General features: G+C 47.0%; 1 protein-coding gene across 5 annotated transcripts; it reads left to right on the forward strand.

Annotated features, from left to right (window-relative positions):
- On the forward strand, positions 1-23980 carry GALNTL5 (polypeptide N-acetylgalactosaminyltransferase like 5). Of its 5 annotated transcripts, none has more exons than XR_334780.2 (10): positions 1-221; positions 1912-1989; positions 5985-6369; positions 8734-8854; positions 9896-10062; positions 11303-11425; positions 12448-12697; positions 14515-14632; positions 18616-18775; positions 19556-19607. XR_334780.2 is itself a non-coding variant. In XM_006150234.2 (10 exons), the coding sequence occupies exons 3-10, from the start codon at positions 6105-6107 to the stop codon at positions 23762-23764; spliced, it is 1359 nt and encodes a 452-aa protein (XP_006150296.1). In that variant the 5' UTR covers positions 1-221; positions 1912-1989; positions 5985-6104; the 3' UTR covers positions 23765-23980. The 5 variants fall into 5 exon arrangements, 4 of the variants coding, with proteins under 4 accessions (XP_006150296.1, XP_006150299.1, XP_006150297.1 ...); XM_006150234.2 differs by lacking the exon at positions 18616-18775 and adding an exon at positions 23603-23980 and having other exon boundaries at positions 19556-19708; XM_006150237.2 differs by lacking the exon at positions 18616-18775 and adding an exon at positions 23603-23980 and having other exon boundaries at positions 9896-10053; positions 19556-19708.

Genomic DNA, 23980 nt, shown 5'->3' on the forward strand with positions numbered 1-23980 from the left:
CTTTGTGAGGTGGTCAAGGCTGCATTTCGAGCACAGCCACAGGGAAGGGGCGCTCAGGCACACTGAGGAACTTGCTGGGAATCCAGGTACCATAAGATCTGCCATCCAGGAAGAAAACCACGTCTTTCTGTTCATTCAGCACGGATCCCTGCCTCATTTTGCCTATGACTCTGCGTGGAAAACACATCAGTTACAAAGCCACCCGAGCACCCACCTCGACGGTAGGTGGAGTGAGCCCAGGGTGCACGAAAGCGGAAACAGGGCAGGGGAAACGCCTTTCAGCAAGAATCAGTGGAAGCAGAGCATGAAATCAGAGGGTTTTCTTTTTTTCTTTTTCTTTCTTTCTTTCTTTTTTATTTTTTTAATTTTTTAAATTTACTTATTTTTTTTTTAGTTTTGCTATAGGGCGCATGTGCTCACCAGAGAGAGACAGAAAGAGAGAGGCCAGGTGGATGACCATGCCGCAATCCCTTCTCCTCCGTTCTCCCCTTGGGACTTTGAGCACGCACTCACATGCTCCCCGTGTGTTTTTCCAGTCTGGGACGGGAACCACACAGCCGTGTGAGATGCAGCTGTCTCAACCCCCACACCACCGATTGGTCTAAACACTGTCTGGAGTGAGATGCTAGCTAGCTCTGGGTTTCAGGATTAAGAAGACTACCTGGCTGGTAATGCCACCCAGAGGCAGACCAATCATTGCAATGGCTTCAGTTCTTGAAAAACAGCCAATTTTCATGCTATACCTTTTTGTGCCCTGTATTTATTTATTTATTTTAGGTTTTTGCCATAGGGCAAGTACGCTTGCTGGAGAGAGACTCTACAGAAGAAAAGTGAGAAATCACTCCTCGACTGCAATCCCTTCTCCTCCATTCTCCTCCTGGGATTTTGGGCCTGTGCACACAGGTGCCCGGATTGATTTTCAAGCTATTGGATTCGGGACTCAAACTGTGGTAGGCTATGTGAGAGTCCAGTGCCTTAATCTCCATGCCACCTGCTGGCCACACCTGTTTGTGCTCTTAAAATTTATACTGGCTAGCCCTGTAGCCGAGAGGTTGAGGGAGCCTGATCTCACACGACGAGCTGCCGTTCAAATCCTGCCCCTGTCCTTTTGACGTGCTGAGTGCAATGCACACGTGCCCCACATCCTGGCAGGATGAAGAGATGGAGGAGAGAAGATTGTGGCGTGACCGTGTCCCACTGGGGAGTGCTTCCTCTCCCCACCCCATGAGCACACGCGCTCTCTGGCAAGTAAAAAAAAAGATACTAAGAAAATGTATTATTTCCTCGGATGCCTTAGAGAAAGGCCCTTAGCAGTCTCAAAGCTGTGGTCTCACATGGAGATATTAAGATTGCCCTAGGTGAACGAGTCCTGCGGTGCCGTGGTAACTGGTGTGCAGAGGCTGGATCCCACGTGGCCAGCCGGGGTTTGAGTTCCAACACCAATGCCTTACAGGCTGGGTGTGAGCCCAGGATCCTGATGGGATGGAGAGCTGGAGGAGAAAGGGTGTAGCATGACCAGCCTCTGTGTGAGTGCTCTCTCTCTCTCCTCTCCTCTCTCTCTCTCTCATTCTCTTACGTATGTACACCCTCTGGCATAAAACAAAAACCAGAGTGTCTCAGCAAAGCTGGGGCTCCGGGAGTATACAGTAGACTCCCTGCGAGGCTCTCTGAGGCGTGGCCACGTGTTTCTGGCACCACAGTCTCCCGAGGAAAGTAACTGAGTGGGCGTTTAGACCTAGTGCAGGGTTTGGTCTGTGCATGTGCTGGTGAGTATTTGCTGTATTCTCTTCTTTTTTTATGGGGTTCTTTTAGTTAACTCGTCAGTGCCTTTAATTCACTTAAAATCCAATTTGCTATGCATACAAACTGTTATTGAAATATGTTTTACAAATTTACTCTGTATTTGTCTAGTGTCTGAATTCAGCATAGAAGGGAAGAACTAAACATGATTTTCTTCTGAGGACAGAGCACCTCTTCGATCTGGCTCTGGTAGGAGGGGTCTTTGTGCTCTGTGGGATGCCAGGGACGGGGTGGGCAGTGAAGCGTGTGTTCCTGAGGACCGGGCTGAGCTCTGCTTTAAGAAAAGGTGATATAGGAGGGACCGGCAGATGGCACAGTGTGACATGGCTGGGCTCCCACCTTGTTGACCGCATCTGAGTCCTGGACCTGGTGGCTTCAAAATTGTGCTGAGCGTGTGTGCATGCATACCCAAGACCCTAGGAGGCTAACAGGGGAGAGGGGATTGTGGTGTGATCATCCCCACTAGGGGTGATTTTTCACTTACTCTCTCACTGTCTCTGTCTCTCTCCAGTGAGCACACATACCCTAAAGGAAAACTATTTTTAAAGAATTTTTTCAAGAAGATAATATAATGGGGCTGACAGGTGACATGGTGGTTAAAGGCACTGGACTCCCCCACATGGCCAACCACGGCTCGAGTCCTGGACCTGGTGGCTTGCTTTCTCACTTTCCGTCTCTCTCGCTCTCTCATGCTTTGTCCTTCTCTGGTCAAATTAAAATTAATTAATTAACTTAATAATTATTTTTTTAAAAAAAGATAAGGACCTAGATTAAAAAAATAAGGAGATGAGGACAGAGCATTTTCAGATGTGTTCATTAATGTCCAAAGAATGTTCCACAAACATGATCTTATATTATTATCCCGCTAAAGAACATGGATTTATTTTCAGTAATAACCTTGTCGCATAAACACACATGCATATTTTGCATATTAAATATGATGGCCTCCTCACCTCTGTCCTCCTTTATCTCGTTTCTAATAGCTTTGGTTTGGGGAGAAAGTTAACACAGAAGTTCCTCAAGATTTAGACCTTTACTGGAAGATGTCATGGGGCCAGCTGGCCGCCTGGCGTTAAGGTGGCGTTAAGTCAACCACAGGGCTGACTGTGCTGTTGGAGCCCCAGACACGGCAGTGTGAGGAGCACTCCAAGCACACGTGCCATGCCCAAAACCCCAAGAGGAGACGTGCAGAAGGGACTGCGGCGTGCCATCCCCGAGGTCGCGCTTCTCATTTCCCTCTCTCCCCGTCTTTCTCCTGTGCTCACTCCCTATAGCAAAGCTTACAACAACAGAAGCAACTGCATTCTCTTCTCAATTTTCCTAATCCACTGTTAGACACTATCTTCTTACACGTTGGCTACTTTTTCTTTGCATGATCAAACATTTCACCCGTAAAGTGTTCGTTGCTCAGGGAGACGTGCTTGACCAGGGTCTTTGCCTGGGCCTCTGCTGCTCCTTTCATTAGGACACCGGTCCTGTTAGGACCTGCCTTCTGACTGCATTTATCACCTCTTTAAAGGCCCTGTTTCCAAATATAGGCATATCGGAGGTCAGTGCTTTGACATGAGAGAGTTTGGGAGACAGAATTCAGTTCATAACGGCAACAATTTCATCCCAGCTGGGATGCGAGACACACACTAGCCGAGTGGGGCCTCTAGGGTGGGGCTCGCTGCAGCCCTGCTGCGTGTGCAGGGAGTTCTCACATTTTCGGGTGCAGAGACCTTTCTCTGGGACCTGTCCTCTCATCATAGACTGCCCCCCCTCCCACCTCCTGGGGAACAGTCTGGCTGTGGGCGCCGGCAGGAGAGATGGGAAGGAGGACGGGGCAAGCCAGATGCTCCACATCCCCACGTTCCCAGCCGCCTTCCAGACTGCAGCTCTGGGCTTCCTGCTGGGCCCCGGCAGTTCCATTTCTGCAGGAGAATTGCCCGGTCGCTGCCTGGACTGCTCTGAACGAGACGTGCAGCCTTTCTGGATCCTGCCCTGGCTTCCCTGGAGCCTCTGAGCCGCATCTGGCCGGGGCAGCCAGATTCGTTCCCCTGCACGGCCCTCCACTGCACGCTTTGGGCCCTGACTTCCTCGTCTTCCTGTGCTCACATGACCCGATCACACGTCCTGTCTTCCAAACACACAGGCCCCTCCCCCCGAGATGTGGCACGTTTTCATAGTTGAGTCGAGGGAGAGGAGCCAGACACAGGTATTTAATGCATTATTTTTAAGAATTATTTTATTTCATTTTATCTCTCATTATTATTTGTTGTCAAATTTACTACAGGGCACATGTGCTCACCAGAGAGAGACTGAGACAGAGAGAAGAAAGAGGGAAAGCAAGCTGCCAGGTCTGGGACTCAAACCGCGGTGCCTTAACCACCATGCCTTAACCACCTGCTGGCCCCTAAGCCATCATTTTAAAAGGAAGCCTTTCGAGACTTTTTCCTCTTTTTTTTCTTCCTCCCTTTCTTTTTAAAAATAAATTATGAAGGCTTTCATAGATAGAGGAAACAGGAAATTATCCTGGGCACTCTGCACCAGCAAGCTCCCTCGGACCACGCCGTTTGTCATGCTTGCTTCAGAGCTTCTGTGAAGAGGGCAGGAAGTGCGGGGAGGGCGTGCGTTCCCGCGGAGGTCCACGCCGGGCCAGTCTGCACTCGTCTGTGTGAGCGGGCCCGTGGCTTGTACACGTGGCTCTCCTAGCACCGTGTTGCCTGGGTTTGCAGCACGCCCATCTCCTTTGGCACAGGATGTTTTATCCTTCAATACCATCGCACGCGGCTCCAGCCGGCCCATTTCCTCACTGAGGGAACTGCTCACCCTACGGGACACTTCAGCCATGTCTAGTTTGTCACTGTTACAAACACGTCAGCAAACTTTGTGGGACGCGTCTCATGACATCGCTTTAGATGAAAGTTGTATCTAATTTAATGAGTCTCTTGAAAGACGTATTTCTTCTTTTCTCTTTTTTTGAGAGGTCTTTGCTCTAGGCGCATACGCTCACTGGAGAGACAGGGATAGAAGCGAGAAATCACCCCAGGGCAAATGACCACGCCACAATCCCTTCTCCATTTTCCTCTCACAAATTTGGACATGCACACACCTGCACCTGGCATGTTTTAAGCCACACAGGCGCCTGGCATGTTTTGAACCACAGTTGACTACTTGGGAGTCCAGCAATATAACCGTTACTTCTGCTGTTCTGGTCCCTGAAAGATGCATTTCTTTCTTTACTTTTATTATTTTAGGTTTTCACCATAGGGTGCATGTGCTCTCCAGAGAGAAACAGTGAGACAGCAAGTGAGAAACCTCCCCCTGGGTGGGGGTGACAGCACTGCAATCCCCAATCCTCTACTCTTCTATCAGGATCCCAGGCACTCACACCCGAGCCCTGTGTGATTTTTAAACTGTAGGGCCTAGGACTCAAACTGCAGTCGGCCATGTGGGAGTGCAGTGCCTTAACCACCATGCCGCCTAAGGATGTATTTCTAAGGATGGGACCGCTGCATCACACGCCATGCTGGCTGCTGCCCAGATGGCTAGACGGTCCCATCCACAGAGGGTCGCATTGCCCACTTTCTCTGCAGTATGTAATGTCATCATGGTGGGGGGTTTTGTGTGTTCTGTTTATTTGTTTGTTTGTTTGTTTTTCAACAACCTCGTGTCAAATTGGATTTTTTTAGAGACCTATAGACTATCAAGAATTGGTTAAGAGGTGAGTAACCCTTCTTTGACATCATTTGAATTTTGGGGTCAAGGGTATGAGCCAATGGCTTTAAATGATACTGTATGTTTTATAAATATGTCATATGTTGCATAAACATGTTATATGTTTATATCTTACAAATATCAGTTTTAAGAGTCTTTGCTATGGGACCAGCAGATGGCATGATGGTTATGTCACTGGGCTCCCACATGGTCAACTACAATTTGAGTCCTGGATCTGAAACTCACGCTGGATGCATGAGTGCATGTGTGCCCAAAATCCTGAGAGGAGAATGGAGGGAAAGGATTGTGGCATGGCCATCCCCCTAGGGGGTGATTTCTTGCTTTCTGTCTCTCTCTGTGTCTCTGGCAAGCACACACGCCGTATAGCAAAAGTCCCTCTTTAAAATCAAAAGAGTTCTTGCTAATAGAAAAAGATATGTTTTATGTGCATGATGAGGACTGTTGCAAAATGATTCCACCTGTAGACACTGAGAATTGAAAGCAAGCCAAGTGATGATGCACCAACCATCGGACTATCGAAGACTGCTTCTCTTACATCCTTCTCGTTTAGGGTGGACACGGCCCTTTGGAAATGCTAGTCCACAATGAGAGACACCGTCGTCCGGCGCTTATTTTATGGTTCCCTGACATTTGGGATCTGGACGGCTCTGTTATTCGTGTATGTTCACCATAGCCATGTGAACAACCAGAAGAACAACATCCCAGTGACACGCTCAGACTTTTTGACCCTTAAAACAAATGTGCAAGAGAAAATTATCGACAGCTCAGAGCAGGTAACAAAGCCACAAGTAACAGACAAAACACCTTACAGAGCTGATCCTAGAAAACAAACGTCGTCTTCTGTATCAGGTGAGTATTTTGACGTTTTATCTTAATCACTTTAAAGCAAAAATACGTCACATCACAAACTTAATATTAAAAGTAAGAGAATGTCCTTTCTAGAGCAATTTACTTTTTAAATTGTGCAATATTTCATATATAATATATATTAATACACAAAAAGTAATACAAAGGCATGCATGTATTCACCACCTCATTTGGACATTTTTATATAGTTCATTTTATATAGTTCATTTTTAAATATTTGCTCCAAATACTTTTTCTTTTGATAGAGCACATATGAATGCACGAGAGAGAGAGAAACAGAGAAATGAAGGGGTGCTGGACAGGGTCTCAGCATGCTGCAGTCCCTTCCCCAGTCCCCCCAGCTCCCGTGGGATCTCAGGTGCCCAGAATGTTTTCCGTCAGACCAGGATCCGAACTGGCGGTCAGTCATGTGGCTTCCAGCACCTCTGTCTGATTGGCTACGGACGGCAGTGCCGGGGTCCAGCCTCGGCATGGGTGGGTTATTTCGACGAAGGCGGCGAAGGTGAACAGAAGACAGAGGCCTCGATGCCTTTTATGCACGTCCTATGCCGGACACCCCTCAGAGATCGCTCTCTGAGGAGTGACAACTGCTAGGAATTATCGTGCGTTTTTATTGAAAATGTGTTACATACAAGTAAATGGGAGAGGGGCTACGTGTTTTAATTATCAGCTCATAAAGTCTTTTAACAATAAAACATAGATTCTATTTAGGGGTGGATTAAGGGTGGGTTTAGTGCAGTTTTTCAATTGTAGGTGGGTTTTCATGGAATGCAGTTTTGGGAAAGCGGTTTCGGTAAGCAGAGATGATTATCAGCTGATGCGGTGCAGCAGCCATTTTTTGATTACTGGGAATGGTGCTGAGAAAAGAAAATTTCAAGAATAGATATTAGTTCTTATGGCTCTTAATAAAGAATGGTACTTATACACAGTTTTGTAGGGATCTAAAACTTAATTTAAGGAGTCCTAATACATTTATCTATTTCACTTAGAGAGGGCAGAGGTGTCCTGGGCCAGTTTTGGCCTAATCCTATTGTACATAAAGAAAGGAAGAATTTAAGGGCCTTCCAAAGGTCAAAATTATTTTTGCCTAAAAAGAACTTTAGCCCACCCTCTATTGTAACCATAGAAATAAAGCATTGTAATTAATAATAAGTAATCAAAAGAAAGGGGAGCGGTCGGGGACTTCCTAAAAGATTTTATTATATACTCAGAATGTATAAGAGAGCTATGCAATTCTTTTATAATAGTAAATTGGGGAGTCAGAGGGGGGTCGCTTCCCAGTGAGGCTGCCTCAATTCTCTAGAGCAAATAGCAGGCAGCCTTGCTGACATGCTAACTGACCCAAGCTTTATTCCAAGGTCAGGGGGTGCACAACAGTAGCCTTGCCAACGTGTTAATCCGACCAGAAGCGGAGCTCAAAGGTCAGGGGGCTCAGACAAATCCTGGGGCCTCACTGGGTCAGACTCCTCCACGGCAGCACCTGGCTGATCCCAGAAGAAATTTTCATAGTTACAGTGAACACGCGCGTGCACACACACACACACACACACACACACACACCTGCATGCGCATCCAGTGTGATTTTTAAACCACCGGGTCTGGGACTCATACCACAGCAGGGAGTCTAGCAACATTACCTCTATGCCATCTGCTGGTCCCTACTTAGCATGTATTTTTAAAGTTTATTGATTTATCTCCTCTGTGATAGAGAGAGACGGAGAGATAGAGTAGCACCCCAAGGCCTTGATGCCACAGTCCACCCCCGGCCGCAGGCGGTCCTGGGTCATGGGCACGCACACACCCCAGACACCCAGAAGTAAGCCCAGAACGTTGCCATGAGGCTCTGCTCACAGGGCACTGCAGCTTATCGTGGTACCACTGTGCAGCCCAAGTTCCTGTCTTTTCATAGGGAATTTCCTCCAGCTTCGTGTCCTGTTCCAGCTGCTCCTGCCTGGGTTGTCCTCTGTCTTAGTCCCTCTAGCGCAATTCTGGGAGAGTCCAGCTCTCATTCTCCCACCTTTCCTAGGTCCTCTGTCACCGTAATGTCTCACCACAGCTGTGACTCTCAGTGGAACCGAGGAAGCCGAACATCCCACTGTGAAGACGGTGACTGAGAGCAGCTTGTGGCGCATGGTTTGCTGGGGAATCTGCCCTGACTTGTGTAAAGGCTGGGTGCTTCCTCCACTAGACTGTCAGCTGGGAGAGTTTAGATTCCAAGAAAGCAATCTAGGTTCCTTATAAGAGGAGTGAGTTCGGGACACAGCTGCTCCTGTTGGCCTGTATCAGTGTGACAGTAGTGACAGTAGGAGCCTTACTGATGTGAGTCCCCATTACCTTTTCTTGCAGGTGAGGATTCTGAGTATGTCGATCCAGATGTTTATGATGCTTTTTTAAAATATGGATTTAATACCATCATCAGTAAAATCTTGGGCAACCATAGAAATGTGCCAGATACCAGGGATAAAATGTATGTTTCTTTCCTATTTTTAAAAAGCCAGTTACTAACTGGATTTTAATTTCAGCATAGTATAGAAGTACTAAAGGTTCCTATTTTTAGGGCTTACAGTCAGATAATATTAAGATCACCCTTCAGGACCCTGACACCTACTGTGCAGAGAATACCTCCCCACGTGGCACTGCATGTGTTCTAGAGGTTTCCAAGAGCTTGGAAACAGATCTTTTTCTGTTAAATCACCTGTTTGGGCTTATGGCCAGAAGAGGATTCATTCCTATTAGGAAATGCTTTGGAGAGCTCCATATTATTTTCCTTTAAGGTCTGCTTTTTTGTTTTTGTTTTTTTAATGGTTCCTTCAGTCATTTGTGTTAATGCCTTTTTATAAATGCCTTTTTATACAATGTACATAAAATAAATTTGACCTTTCGGGGCCAGCAAGTGGCGTGGTGGTTAAGGATACATGGCTGCCTTTGGGACTTGAGCTCTGAACTTAGGCTTGAAAAACATGCTGGTGTGTGTGCATAAGTGCCCGAAACCCTGGAAGGAGAGCGGAGGAAGAGGGTGAGCAGTGTGGCCTACCCCAGAGGGTAATTTCTCACTTTCAAGTCACTGGGTCCAGGACTCGAATCATAGCTAGCCATGTGGGAGTCCAGCACCTTAACCACTATTCCACCTGCTGGCCCAATGGGACGTGTTCAATGTATATGAGTCTAATCATCCATTTTTATAATAGAAACTAAAATAAGAATAGAATTTGTGTTACTACTACATTTAAAATAGAACTAAGATTATCAACAAAGAGTCTCAGGAAAGAGCAATTATTACTGACACTTTTAAAATGAAGAAGAGAGTAATAGAACAGTATAAGAAGTAAAAGAAGCTTTTGTATCTTAATTTTTGTATTTTTAGATGTACTGTCTATCTTATCATAATCACTGACTGAAGGAGTAAAGAAGAAAGAAGATAAGAATAAGAAAAGGTGTTTTAATAAAACCCCAAACATCCGAGGCAAACGTTTGGCTCAGGCTTCTTCCCTGTGGTTTACGCCCGCAGGTGTGCTCAGAAGCGTTACCCCTTCCGCCTCCCTGTCGCCAGCATCGTCATTTGCTTCCATAATGAAGAATTCAACGCTTTGTTCCGGACGCTGTCCAGCATCATGACTCTCACTCCGGACCATTATCTTGAGGAAATCATCTTGGTGGATGACATGAGTGAGTTCGGTAAGAAGGAACACGACCGCCCAGTCGGCTTTGTAAGTGGTACTCCCCCGGATGAGGCTGGAGTATTTTATACAAAAGTATTTGGGATGGAGATGGAGCAGGGACTGCACTAGGGGCTGCCAGGACGCTGGTGGGTGTGGGAGACCAGGTCCCTGTCCTGGGGCCTCAGGGCTAATGGGGCACTTTTGGCTTTTATGAGATAGACATGGGGCACCAGCTTTGTCGTTAGGGACCACGTCAGGAGGAAGGGTCACCTAAACGGAGGGCTGAAGGGCGAGCTGGAGTTACCCAGACGGACAGGAAGGAATGAGTGCTTTGGTAGAGAGAGCAGCGTTTTAAAGACCCAGAGGCAAGAGGGAGCATAGCCCGGGGAGCCGGGGACCCACTGAGCACCACGGACCTGCTGCCATCACTTTGCCCTTCGGCCCAATTACTCTTACGTGCCAGAACCGCCTTTATCTCCTCCAAGACTGGCCCCCGGAGTCCCCTGTGTCCTGGATGCTGGCGAGGTACGTGTGGACATCTGGGTTCCGACGTGTCCCCCTGCACCCCCGCCCCAGGTGAAGCTGCACAGTCAGCACCCCACTGAGCAAGGCCCTGGACTCTTATTGAAGAAAAGGAAGGCGCCCCACCTTCTGCCAAGATTCCCAGGAACTGGGCCCATTGATCCACAGCTTCAGGCTCCAGATTCTTGGGACTTAAGCATCCAGGCCTTAGTGACACCTCACCTGGTCCCAGCTTCTTAGCATCCTCGTAGCAGCCTTCAAGGACGTCGAGTGTCTAGCAGGGACCAGCCCTTCTGCTGGGGTGGGGGGGGGTCTTGCACCTCAGTGGGGTGCTACCAGGTACATGGTGGACATCTGTCCTCACAGACGAGGAAACTGAGACCCCAGTGGATCGACAACTTGCCCTCGAGCCCTGCAACACGACCAGCACATTTGGTTACAGTACTGGCATCGCCGGGGCAGGGTCGGACTGGACCAAAGCTCCATCATACACACGTTTTATATTAACAATTAAATTAACAGCGACTAGAGGTGTTTCACTAGGAGTTCAGGAAAAGAGTCAGCAGTTCATTTGACAGTGACTCATTTTTTTTCTCTCCCTTGCATAAAATAAAATTTTTTTAAGTTAAAATTTCTTTGGGACAACATGGCTTTTAGGAATCAATCGTGATAATAAGCTGCCTTAATTGCTGATATTGCAACTTATAAACATCGAGTGTTGAATATTTTTCTAGATGATTTGAAAGAAAGACTAAACCATCAGCTGGAACTATTCCGGGGAAAGATTAAATTAATAAGAAACAAAAAGAGAGAGGGGCTGATTCGATCCAGGATGATTGGAGCATCTCACGCTGTGGGTATGAGCACCCCTGGTCTCTAGGCCGGTGGCCTTCCCTCCCTCACAGAAAGGACCTCCACGGACTCCCCGTCTCCACCAGTTCCATCAGAATGCAGGGAATGAATTCCAGCCACATGAGTCTTTAGCCTGTGAAATGAAAATCGTAATAGTAATTTCTCTCTCTCTCTGTCTCTGTGTCTTGGATGAGTGCACACACCCTATAGCAACAATCTCTCTGAAAAGAAAAAAAAAAAAAAAAAAAAAAGTCTTCCTCCCCTGTACAGATACTATGTCTTCTTCATCACATCTGGTGTACTCTCAACCCTTAGCATTGAAAGCTTTAAGTAGTTACAACTTTGACAGTTTGATCCCAAAAGATCATACATGTAATACTGTAAATTGAAAAATAGTTTAAAATTGTGCCACATGCCAACTAATATGGAGCTTTTCTGAGTAAGATACTAAATTTACATGACAAAGCAGACTAGACTCCTACATGGCCGACCACAGTTCAAGTCTCAGACTTAGTGACTTGTTTTCTCATCCCCCCACCCCTCTGGTGAGTGTGCATACCTTACATCAAATTAATAAGTTATAATACAATTAAATAAATAATTCTTTAAAAATATAAAGCTAGTACTCAAGAGCAAAAACTAAGTATGCATCTTTGTATACCAAATACGCTTGTCCGATGGGTATGGGCAAACTCAATGCCTAAGAAGGTATCATCTCAATACAGACTCTCCAAATTCAGTTGGCCAGTCAAGGCCAAGCCAAAATGACATTTTTTTTAAATTGGGGCCCTGTCTAGTTCTACTTGCTTCTTTAGAATTTCCCCCAAACCGTTCTAACCCACAGTTCATTGGCTTTCTCTCAATGTCTGTGGCACATTTTTATACAGCATGGTATGTACTTCTTGTTTTCCTTAAGAGCCAAACTCATAGTAAACAAATGCTTACCAAATACGTATTGCATTGAACTTCGATTCGCGCTGCCGACACGTCACCCATCCGGACTAACAGGCCTGTTCTTGCCATCCAGGGGACGTTCTGGTGTTCCTAGACAGCCACTGCGAAGTGAATAAAGTGTGGTTGGAGCCCCTGCTGTACGCCATTTCCAAGGACCCCAAAGTGGTGGTGTGCCCCCTGCTGGACTACATCGACGAACGCACCCTGGAGTACAAGCCCTCTCCTGTGGTGAGGGGGGTGTTCGATTGGAATCTACACTTTAAATGGGATACTGTTTTCTCTTACGAGATGGATGGACCAGAGGGACCTACTAAGCCAATCCGGTAAGATTTCTTCTGTTGTGTGGGGGACACCCCCCCCAAAAAAAATTCAAGAGATATTCTCTCAATTTCGTGGACTGAATGAAGAGAAGCGTGTTGTTTCATTAGTTGTTTCCAGAAGTCTTTAATAGTGGAACCTGGAGGCCAGCCCTGTAGCACCGCGGTTAAGCACAGTACACTGGGAGCCAGAGTCCACGTGACCAACCATGGGCCCAGCACCTGCAGGTTAGGATACATGCCAGGCCCATGGGCATATGTGCCCAAATCCTGCTGGAATAGAGAAGTGGATAGAAAAGGACTGGGTTATCATCGAGCCCCACGAGGGGAGGAAGGGTCCTTTCTCTCTCCCCATCTCTGGCACCCTTAAGCAATAATAATAATAATAATAATAATACTGAAATGTGATAGATTTTAAGTTTCTTCAATTGAAAATGTACATCTTATCTCAGTTCAGGAAAACACTGTGGTTAGCTCTCTCCTGATCTGAGGTGGCCATCTTCAGAATGTGGACTACACTCTAAGTTGTATGTTGATTAATCAACAAAATCCCAGCTGCCTTGTCTGTTCTGTTGCTAACAATAGAAAATACCTGAGACAGTAACTTAAGAGACAGAAGTTTATTCAGCTCATGGTTTGGAAAACTCCCAAATTCATGTCTCTAGCCCAACTTGTCTCAGAACTAGAGACATCCGGTGTATGACTCATCCAATTGCCTCTGGGCCTCTCCACTTTCATGCTGAATAGGCACCTTGAATATGTCCAGAGCAGAATCTTCCTGTCAAAATCCTGCTCCAACGAGGACATGTCCCACTGCAGTGGATGGCAACTCCACCTGCCAGGCGCTCAGGATGAAAACGTTGGTGTCGGCCTTGGTTCTCTTCTTCCTCCAATGCCCACATCCTACCCCTGAGCGAATCTGTGGGCTCCACCTGGAGGACACGTCAGTAATGTTACCGTGTCCCACTGCCCTCACCGCTGTTCTCATCCAGAGTCCCCTGCTCTTTCTCTGGGACCACTACAGACACCTCCAACTGGTCTCCCAACTTCCACCCTTTCACCGTCAATTTACCGATTTATCCCTAATACATTTTAAGTACTCAGTAAATGTTTTTCAACCAATGAATGAATGAATATGTCATTATTTGTTTTAAGAACTATTTTATTTAACTTTATTTATTTATGTTCTTTTGACCAGAGTGGGGACAGAGAAAGGGAGAGAGAGAGAGTAGAGAAAGTGAGAAAGCAAACCTCTAGGTCCGGAATTGGAACCGCAGTCGGCCATGTGGGAGTCCAGCACCCTTAACCACCATGCCACCTGCCAACCCCGAACATGTCATTATTTTCAAACTCTATTTAGTTTGGAAGTATTGAGCTCTACTACCTGGGGGCTGGCAGGGGGAAGCTTCGTGATATTGTGGTGTTCCCAGAGGTAAATATTACCATTTGCTTAACGCCCTCAGAAAGGGAGAGCACCCAACTCCACTACCCACTTCAGTGGTCACCCTCATGGAGGCTCGTGTTCTGGGCACCGTTTTCTTTCTCATCGAGACAACCTTTAGATTATATTACCTACAGAATTTGATCAAAGCAAAGTAAAAGTTATTGCCTACTTTTTGGTAGTTTTAATTTAGTAATTTTACATACTTAATGCATTTAGTTTAGCACTTTTATATATTTAAATGTATTATTAAGATAATTTTGGTATCGTTATGGCTGTTTTCTAGTTTTACCTGTAAGCTATCTCTAACCGACATCGTTTTGAAAACAATCACAATGACTAGCTCCGTGGAATCAGTTTAATAGTTGTGTCTCCTTTCTAGGTCACCTGCAATGCCTGGAGGAGTATTTGCTATAGACAAGCATTATTTTAATGAAATTGGACAGTATGACAAGGGCATGGAATTTTGGGGAGGAGAAAATGTGGAACTTTCACTAAGGGTAATTCAGACTTCTTTTTTTCTTAATTTTATTATCATTTTTTTCAATTTGACTAGGGAGCAACAGAGAGAGACAGGGAGGGAAAATGAGAAGGTAGGCTGCTTGATCTGGGACTCGAACCACGGCCAGCCATGTGGGAATCAAGCACCTTAATCACCATGCTTCCTGCTGGCCCCAAGGCTTCTTAAAAAAATAGCTGCCTTTGTACATAAGGAATGAACTCTAACCTAAGTTACGTGTGCTGGGATAGCTATGCCAGTTTCCCGTGTGAACGTGAAGACGCAGTACCAGTTCCCCATCACAGGCAACAATCTACAGGGCCCCTTGTGAAACTGCTTTCAGCGAACGATTAGATTCTCTTGCCAGCCGTTTTGTTCCCTCTAATATATGGAATATCTAATGTTTGACTCTATCTATGGATCTTCTTTTGTCTTGATTGTATGGGTTTTTTCCATTTGTTTTTTGTTTTTGACTCTATCTCCCCTTTTTCTTCTTCTTCTTTTTTTTTCCCCCCAGAGGGAGTCTCTGTGGCCAGCAAGTGGTGTGATGGTTAAGGTGCTGGACTTTCACATGACTTACCATGGTTCGAGTCTCAGAGACGGAGGCTTGAAAATCACACTGGGCATGTGTGTGTGTGCCCAAAACCCTGGGAGGAGAGGGGAGGAGAAGGGATTGCGTGGCCATCCTTCCTGAGGGGTGACTTCTCACTTTCCCTCTGTCTGTCTCTCTATGTCTCTCTGACAGGTGCATGTGTCCTGTGGCAAAAATCTAAAACAAAACAAAAAGATATATTTTATTTAACAAGTTCTCATTATGTCTGATGCACACTGTTCTGAAATCTTACAGATATCAGTTCATTTAAGCCTCACACAAACTCAGCTTCACACTTGCACTTCAGTCTTTGGGGCAGAGCAGAGGCCAGCCTCCAACAGCCCCACGTGATCAGCTGTCTTCACTCTCCTGTCCCCAGCACCTGCACTCTACCCTGATCTCCAAGACATGGCAAGGTGTGCTGCTCCCAGAACTGGGCCCTGCGTGCATTTCAAGGAATACCCCTAGGGAAGCCCGTTTCTGGGCTGTACCTGCCACCCCATGCTGCATTCTAGGGATGGGTGCCAGCTTTGATCCAGCCACGGTGGCTAAGCCCCTGGGCTGCTGCAGCGTGCAAAGGGCAATCCCACCACAGGGAAATGGTGTCGCCAGCTCTCAGACAGCCACAGGACGCAGAATGGAGCAGGGTCCCTGATCCCTCCCTGCTCTAACCGGGACACTCCAGTGCCGCAGTGGGCTGCGCTCCACGGCCCACGTGCTCAGAGTTTCTGTGCCAAAGGGTGTTAGGTACCAGCTGGCTGTTGCTGCCCTGCTGCTAGGTAATGCACCAGCTCAAACCAGTTGGCTTAAAACAGTCTGCGCTGGTCTTGCTGCTGTTTAAAGAGGGTCTCGCTGCCTTGTGAGCGTGCTGCCTCAGCTTCTGAGTGGCTGGGCCTGCATGCGCGTGCCAGACACAGGCTTTTAGAGTGAGCTGGAAATGGAACCAGGCCTCCGTGAGGCCTCAGCCTGCCAAGTAGCAGTGACTAGCAGCACACACTACTGCGCTGGGCCAGCCCCGTCCTTCCGCACGTCCATGGTCGGCAGGGTGCGGTGCCTCAGAGCGCAGGGTGCTGCACCAACCCTGGCTGGGAGCACCTTCAGGTGTGGTCTGCAGACTCGGAGCTGCAGCAGCTCAATGCACTCTCCTCATACCGGTCGGAGAGAATCCGGAAGTCAGGTCGAACCAAACCACACAGTTTAGGCCTCTGCACGCACAGCGTGTTCTCGTTCATTGGCCAAAGCGAGTCGAACAGATAAGCTCAAAGCCAGTGTGTCAGGGATGTCCTCTACCCCCAAAGTGGGAGCATGAAGAATTGGAGAAGGGGCTGGGGTGTGATCACGCCCCACTGGGGGTGCTGGTGCCACAATCACCTTTTCTCCCCCTCTACTTGTAGTCAGGATTTTGGGTGCCCACAAACAAGCATGTCATGTTTTCAGCTGCCGGTACTGGGATTCGAACTACAGCGGGCCATGTGAGATCTGGGATCCTAAAGTGCACCACTTAACCATGATGCTACAGAGCTGGTCTATGGGATGTATGACCTTGATCAATGAGGCAAGAGGTTCCTGAGTGTGCCTCCAATTACCTGCAGAGCTGGTTAAGGCACAGAGGTTGTGGGAAGTTTTCCATTTCCAGTGCAGAGACCTCCCATGGTGTGCCGGGCACACACCTGCCTATGACCCGGGCTGGCTGGAGCCCGAGGAAAGATCGTGTCACCAGCTCCCTGTGGGGGGTGCTAGCTCTCTCTCATCTCTCTCTCTCTTGTTTGTGGAAAAAATCCATGTTGAAAGAAAGAACAAGCACAGGTGCTGGGCCCAGCCCCAGGCTTCTGATTCAGAGGTCTAGGGGCCCACGGCGTGCACTGCTAACCAACTCCTAAGCGCTGCTGCTCTTTGAGGACTGCGAGAGGACACCTTGTTAGAGTCCTGGCAAGTGTGAGATGAGACTGCTAACAGCGCACGGGGGTCAGCACTGCACTGTGGAGCCGAGTCTCAGGTAGCCAGGGTTTGAATCCCAGGCCTGGGTTGAAAAACACCAGATGCGTGTGGGTGCTTGCCCAGATGCCGACGGGGTGGAGAAACGGAGAGGAGGGATTGACGTGGCCATACCCCACGGGGGTCGTGCTCTCTCCCCACTCTCTCTCTCCCTCTGGTGAGTGCACGTGCCCTCTGGCAGTTAGAAAAAGGTCTGTGGGAAAATAGAATTAATGTGTAATTTTATATTAGTGCAAAAAATTGAAATCCATGCATAGGTTTTTTTCATAATAGGCATCTTCGTTTTCTTTCTTTCCTTTTTTTTTTAAATTTTTGTCAGAGGGACCAGTGGATGGGGTAACGGTTATGTCGCTGGACTCCCATGTAGTCAACTGTGATTCAAGCCCTGGGCCCGGCGACTTAAAACTCATGTGTGTACATCCAAAATCCTGAGAGGAGATTGGAGAAGGGATTGCAGCGTGGTCATCTCCTCTAGGGGGTGATTTCTCACTTTCTGTCTCTCTCTCTGTGTCTCTGGTGAGTACATGTGCTCTATAGCAAAAATCTTTCTCAAAAAAAGAAAAAAAAATATTTCCAAAGGGTGTGTGTGCTCTCCAGACAAAGAGAAGGGAGTGGGGATTGAGAAAGCACATCTCCAAGGAGAAAGGTCACCCCATAACCCTTTCTCTTCCGTTTCTCTCTCCATTTGAGATGTCTGACACGCACATGCACCCGGCCTGTTTCTCAAGCCGCAGGGTCTGGGACTTGATCCGCACAGCTGGCCAGGTGGGACTCAGTTGCCTTGCCACCATGCCATGGGCTGGCCCCATAACAGGCAATTTCCGTGAACTTTTAGAAGACCCCTCGTACTATAACATACAAACCATGTGCACAAGCACATTCTTTATGGTGTTATTTATAATAATAAAAATGGGATATTACCAAAATGTCCAAAAATACAATTTCTTTTGTTTTTTGTTTTTTGCTATAAGCATGTGTGCTCACCAGAAAGAGAGAGACAGAGAGACAGAAAGCGAGAAATCACCCCCCAGGGGGATGACCATGCCACAATCCCTTCTCCTCCATTCTCCTCTTGGGATCTTGGGCACGCACGCACATATGCCCGGTGTGAGTTTAAGCCACCAGGTCTGGGACTCGAACCGCAATCCACTAAATGAGTCCAGCTATATGGCCATTACGCCAACAGCTGGTCCTGAATATGATGTTTTAAATAATTTCGCGTAATATCAAATGAAAAAAGAAAGTATCTTAATGTTTTCTGCATATGCATGTCTACAGACACGCCTGAGTTAATGTTGGCTAAGTTGGCGTGTTAAGACAAATGACTTCTGTTTCCTTCTGTGTGCTTCCCTGTACTTGCCAACTTTCCAGTGACGGTATTTTCTGTCGCATCATAGGCACGAAAAGGAGGCTTGCGGTCAGTCACGATCCCACTGCTCTTGCAATCTGTCTGCACCCAGCCACACTGAATTCCGAGAAAGACGGAGCCCTTCGCGCTCTGAGTGCTGGCCCTCGGCTGACTCTGTAGTCTGAACCCTGTGCTCCACCGTAGTGTCGGTGGGCTGAACTTCTTCATCAATCCTAACATCAAATGGGGGCGCTCACAGAATCAGGAGCCAGCAGGTGGTGCCATGGTTAAGGCATTGGACTCCCACATGGCTGACCAGGCTTCAAGACCTGGACCTGGGGGCTTACTCTCTCACGATCACTCTCCCTCTCTCTCTGGTCAAATTGAAAATGATCAAATTAAATAATTATTTTGTTGTTGTTTAATTATAGGGGTGCTGGAAGGTGGCATGGTAGTTAGGGGCGTTAGACTACCACATGGCTGATTGTGGTTCAAGTCCCGGACCTGGTAGCTTGATTTCTCTGTCTCTCTCTCTCTCTCTCTCGCTGTCCCTTTCTGCTCAAATTAAACAAAATAAATGAATAAACAAATAAATGATTAAATAACGTTAAATAAAGTAATTCTTTAAAAAGAATTATAGGATCGGGGTGGTGGGTGGCATGGTGGTTAAAGGCACTGGATTCCCACATGGCCAGCCACGGTTTGAGTTCTGGACCTGGTGGCTTGCTTTCTTGCTTTCTCTGTCTCTCTCTCTCTGATCAAATTAAAAATAACAAATGGAATTAAATAAATAAATAAGTCTTCTTTAAAAAAGATACAAATCATTCAAAAAAAAATCATAGGATCAGCACTATAAGGCTGCTGTGAGGATTAAGTGAAATAAGAAACGTAGTAAGTATTAGCTTTTATTATGTTTGTAAACACAACCAACCAGCAGCTGACTGTGACTCGCAAAAACATCCTGGTGCTTTCGTCTCTCCTGGGTCTAGATCTGGATGTGCGGTGGCCAGCTCTTCGTGATCCCCTGCTCTCGGGTCGGGCACATCAGCAGGAGCCATCTCCCAGGCAGCAGCCGTGAGATGCAGGAAGCCATACTGCGTAACTACCTGCGCGTGGTGCATGTCTGGCTGGATAACTACAAGGTGAGGCGGCGCCTCGCGTGGAGGAGCCTCTGCGCCTTTCCAGATCCCTGCCTCCCTCGGATCAGTGGCGCCCCTTCACTCACCCATCCACCAACCCCGACATACTCCTCCATCATTCATTCTAAACTGCTATCTTGCCCCTCATTTTTCAGTTTAACTTCTTAAGAAACTGTGTCTCTCAAAAGTATATCCCCCAACAGAAGACTTTTGTTTTATTTTCCTAGATTTATTCCCCCCCCCGAGGAATTACCTCCCCCACCACACACACACACACCCTGAAGCAAGCAGCCTCTCCTCGTCTTCTTCCCACATTCCGATCTTGTGATTGTTTTCCACCATGGCCAGTGCCCCACCGACGTGGACGCCACAGTCTTGGGACTGCGTTAGGCCCCCCACTACCTCTTTACAGCCAACAGTCTCTGCCAAGCTACCCTGTCCATGTGTCCATCTCCCCAAGGGATAAGCCCCTTGCTAGGACCTAAGAGGATGCACATCCAGCCAGAAACCGTGGCCAGACGAGTCAAGACGATAGATAACAGACCTCACGGCAGGCACATGGGCGGGAAGGCATAGGACTCTGATCGGGTGTGTCCGTTTTTTGTTTGAGAGAGATTTTTGCTATAGGGTGAGTGCACTTGCCAAAGAGACAGAGAGTGCGAAATCACTCCCAGGAGGGATGGCCACACCACAGTCCCTTCTCCTCTTGGGATTTTGGGCATGCGCACACATGTGCCAGCGTGAGTTTCAAGCCTTTGGATCCAGGACTTGAACCATGGTTGGCCATGTGCGATTTGAGCTCCTCAACCACCATACCACCCACTGGCCTCATGTCTTGGTCTTTATCTTTTTTTTGGGGGGGGGGCGTGGAGGTTTTTGCTATAGGGTGTGTGTGCTCGCCAAAAAGACAGAGAGAAACAGAAAGCAAGAAATCACCTCCCAGGGAAGATGGTCATGCCGCAATCCCTTCTCGTGCATTTTCTCTTAGGATCTTGGGCACGCATACACACGCACCTGGCATGAGTTTAAGCCACCAGGTCCAGGACTCGAACTGCAGTCTGCTACATGGGAGTCCAGCAACATAGTCATTACACTATCTGCTGGTCTCAGTCTTATCTTATATATCCTTAATTCAGGTTTTTTTCATTAGAAAGTATTAACACATGATTTCACCTGTTATCAGGGAAATGTGATTTAAGACCTCCATGAGATATTTCTACATTGCCACCTAGATCGACAATTTCAGTCTGATCCGACCAAGTGTTGGTGAGCAATAGGAATTATTACACACTGCTAGTGGGAGGCTTTGTTACTGTCAGCTCACTTTTGAAAGTGGTTTGGCAGCAGTACAGGATTCAAATACCCTAGATCCTGCAGTTATTTCATTCAGCGTTTATGTACAGAGAGACGTGCCTTCTCACACCAGGACACACAAACAGGCTGTTTATAAACACAGGTTTGGGTTAGCCAAAGCTAATGGAACCCCAACACCCATCAAGAGTAGGACTGATTAGTGTAATATATGTAGTCATTGTAATGGCATTCAGCAACGAAAATTAACCAACTCCAGACAGACACGCGATAGCATAGGCAAATCTTGAAGATGTGATGGTGAAAAAATCCCAGCCAAACACAATAGAATACATATTGTATTGTTATCTTTTTATAAAGTTAAAAATAGATAAAATTAAGCTGGATCATTTCGCATGCATAATTAGCTATCAATGCTACAAAGAGAAGAAATGAGCGCATAACCGGGTCAGCGTTTAAAACTAGGGCAAGGGTAAAAGGCCAGGGAAAGCAGGGGGCTTCTGGGTGCTGCTAAGGGACTGTTTGTTGTCCTAGTCAGGTTACTTGGGTTGATTTCTCAGCACTTCATTAAGGTTCATATTTACATTTTATGAATTTTCCGCATGTTTGCTATGATTCTTGATTTTTTAAAAGTTATTTTTAAAAAGATAAACAATGCTCATTTTAAAATGTTATGTAATACTTTATAGTAGAAAGTGAAAAGTAGGTTTTCTAAGCCCATATCCCGCCCCTCAGAGGTAATTGCTGAATTACTCGTTGCAGTTGCCGGTGTGCTCTTCGGTTTGTTTTATTCACAACAGAGTACCTGTGTGAGTGCATGAGCGAGACAGAAGCACTTTCCAAGGGCCCCGTGATGCTGCGACCCCTTTTCCCAGCCCTCCTGCTGCTGGCAACATGGAGCACGTACACACCGTACACACCGTACACACTGGCACACCGGCACGCTGTACACACCATACACACCGTACACACCATGCACACCGTACATACTGGCACATCGTATACACCATACACACCGGCACACCGTACACATCATACACACCATACACACTGGCACACTGTACACACCATACACACCATACACACTGTACACACCGGCACACCGTACATATCGTACTCACCATACACACCGGCACACCGTACACACCATACACACCATACACACCGTACACACCATATACACCGTACACACTGTACACACCGGCACACCGTATACACTGTACACACCGTACACACCATACACACCGTACACACCATACACACCATACACACCGTACACACCATATACACCGTACACACCGTACACACTGGCACACCGTATACACTGTACACACCGGCACACCATACACACCGTACACACCATACACATCATATACACCGTACACACCGTACACACTGGCACACCGTATACACTGTACACACCGTACACACCATACACACCATACACACCATACACACCGGCACCCCGTACACACCGTACACACCATACATACCGGCACACTGTATACACCGGCACACCGTACACACCGGCACAGTTCAGGTTGCTCAGGCTGGGGCCCAGCCGTGACTGGCCGCGTGGCTTCCAGCACTGCAGTTCAACACTGCAGTCTGTGCCGTCGGTGGCCTGGAGCTCCTCATCCACACACCCATGCTCACAAGAATATGTCCTTTTCTTCTGCAGGACTAGGTTCGTACAATATTTTGTACTGATATTTTTCACTTGAAAATATACTCACAAATCATCTTTCAATATCAGAATATATAAACATTAATTTTTGTTGTGTGTGGGACTAGGAGATGGCATAATGGCTACGTTGCTGGACTCTCACGTAGTTGACCATGGTTCAAGTCCTGCACCCAGCAGCTTAAAACTCATGCCGGGTGTATGTGCATGTGTGCCCCAAATCCCAAGGGGAGACTGGAGGAGAAGGAGTTGTGATTGTGGCACAGCCATCCCTCCCGAAGGCGTGATTTCCCACTTTCTGCCTCTCTGTCTCTGTCTCTCTGGTGAATGGACATGCCCTATAGCAGAAATCTCTCTCTCTAAAAAAATTTGTTTTTGTCAAGTGTATGTGTGCAATAAGAGAGAAAGATAGATCCCTCAACAGAAACTTATCATGCCACGATCCTCTTTTCCTTTATCTTTTCTTTTTTAAAAAATTTTTAGTTCTATTTATTATTATTATTTTTTAGTTTGACCAGAGAGAGATGGGAGTTCGTGGGGTAGGGAGTAAAATAGCAAGCCACCAGGTCCAGGACTTAAACCGTGGTTGACCACTTGGGAGTCCAGCAGCCTAACCACCATGCCACTTACTGGCTCCAACCAGCATGTTTTTCAAACTGCTGGGGCCAGTCTTCCTCTCCTACGTGACACCTGCCCTGATGCCATCGCCCAGACGGTGGAGGGTGCAGGGTGAGAAAGTCTGGGGCGGGCCTAGACTGTGTCTATGCTCATGTTCCCTGGAGAGAGGAAACCAGGAGGATCTTCTCGGCTCAGATCATACACATACATATGGGCACGTTGGCTGTCATGATCTGATTACCAAAGACGTGCTTGGTTTAACGGACGACTCTGTTTTCCTTTAGGAGCAGTTTTTTCATCAAAGACCTACTCTGAAACTACTCCCCTACGGCAACATCAGCGAGCGTGTTGAATTAAGAAAACGATTGGGTTGCAAGTCATTTCAGTGGTACTTGGATACCGTCTTTCCAGAGCTGGAGTCAAATATAGAAAACAAACCATTTTAATTAGTAAAGGGTTAAAAAGTCCTCTAATCCTTCAACACAGTGGTGGTAGAGTGCAAATTTGGAACAGCATGGAATTATGTCCAGCAGTAAGAAATATAACCAGAGTGGTCTACGACAGGAGTGTCTCTTTTCTCCCTTCAATGACAATGTCTAATATTTTATTGTTCATCTGCCATGAATTTCTGGGGGGACAAAACCTTGACCATTAAAAACGTA

This window comes from Tupaia chinensis, unplaced genomic scaffold, assembly GCF_000334495.1.
Source record: "Tupaia chinensis unplaced genomic scaffold, TupChi_1.0 Scaffold000280_1, whole genome shotgun sequence".
Classification (NCBI taxonomy): domain Eukaryota; kingdom Metazoa; phylum Chordata; class Mammalia; order Scandentia; family Tupaiidae; genus Tupaia; species Tupaia belangeri.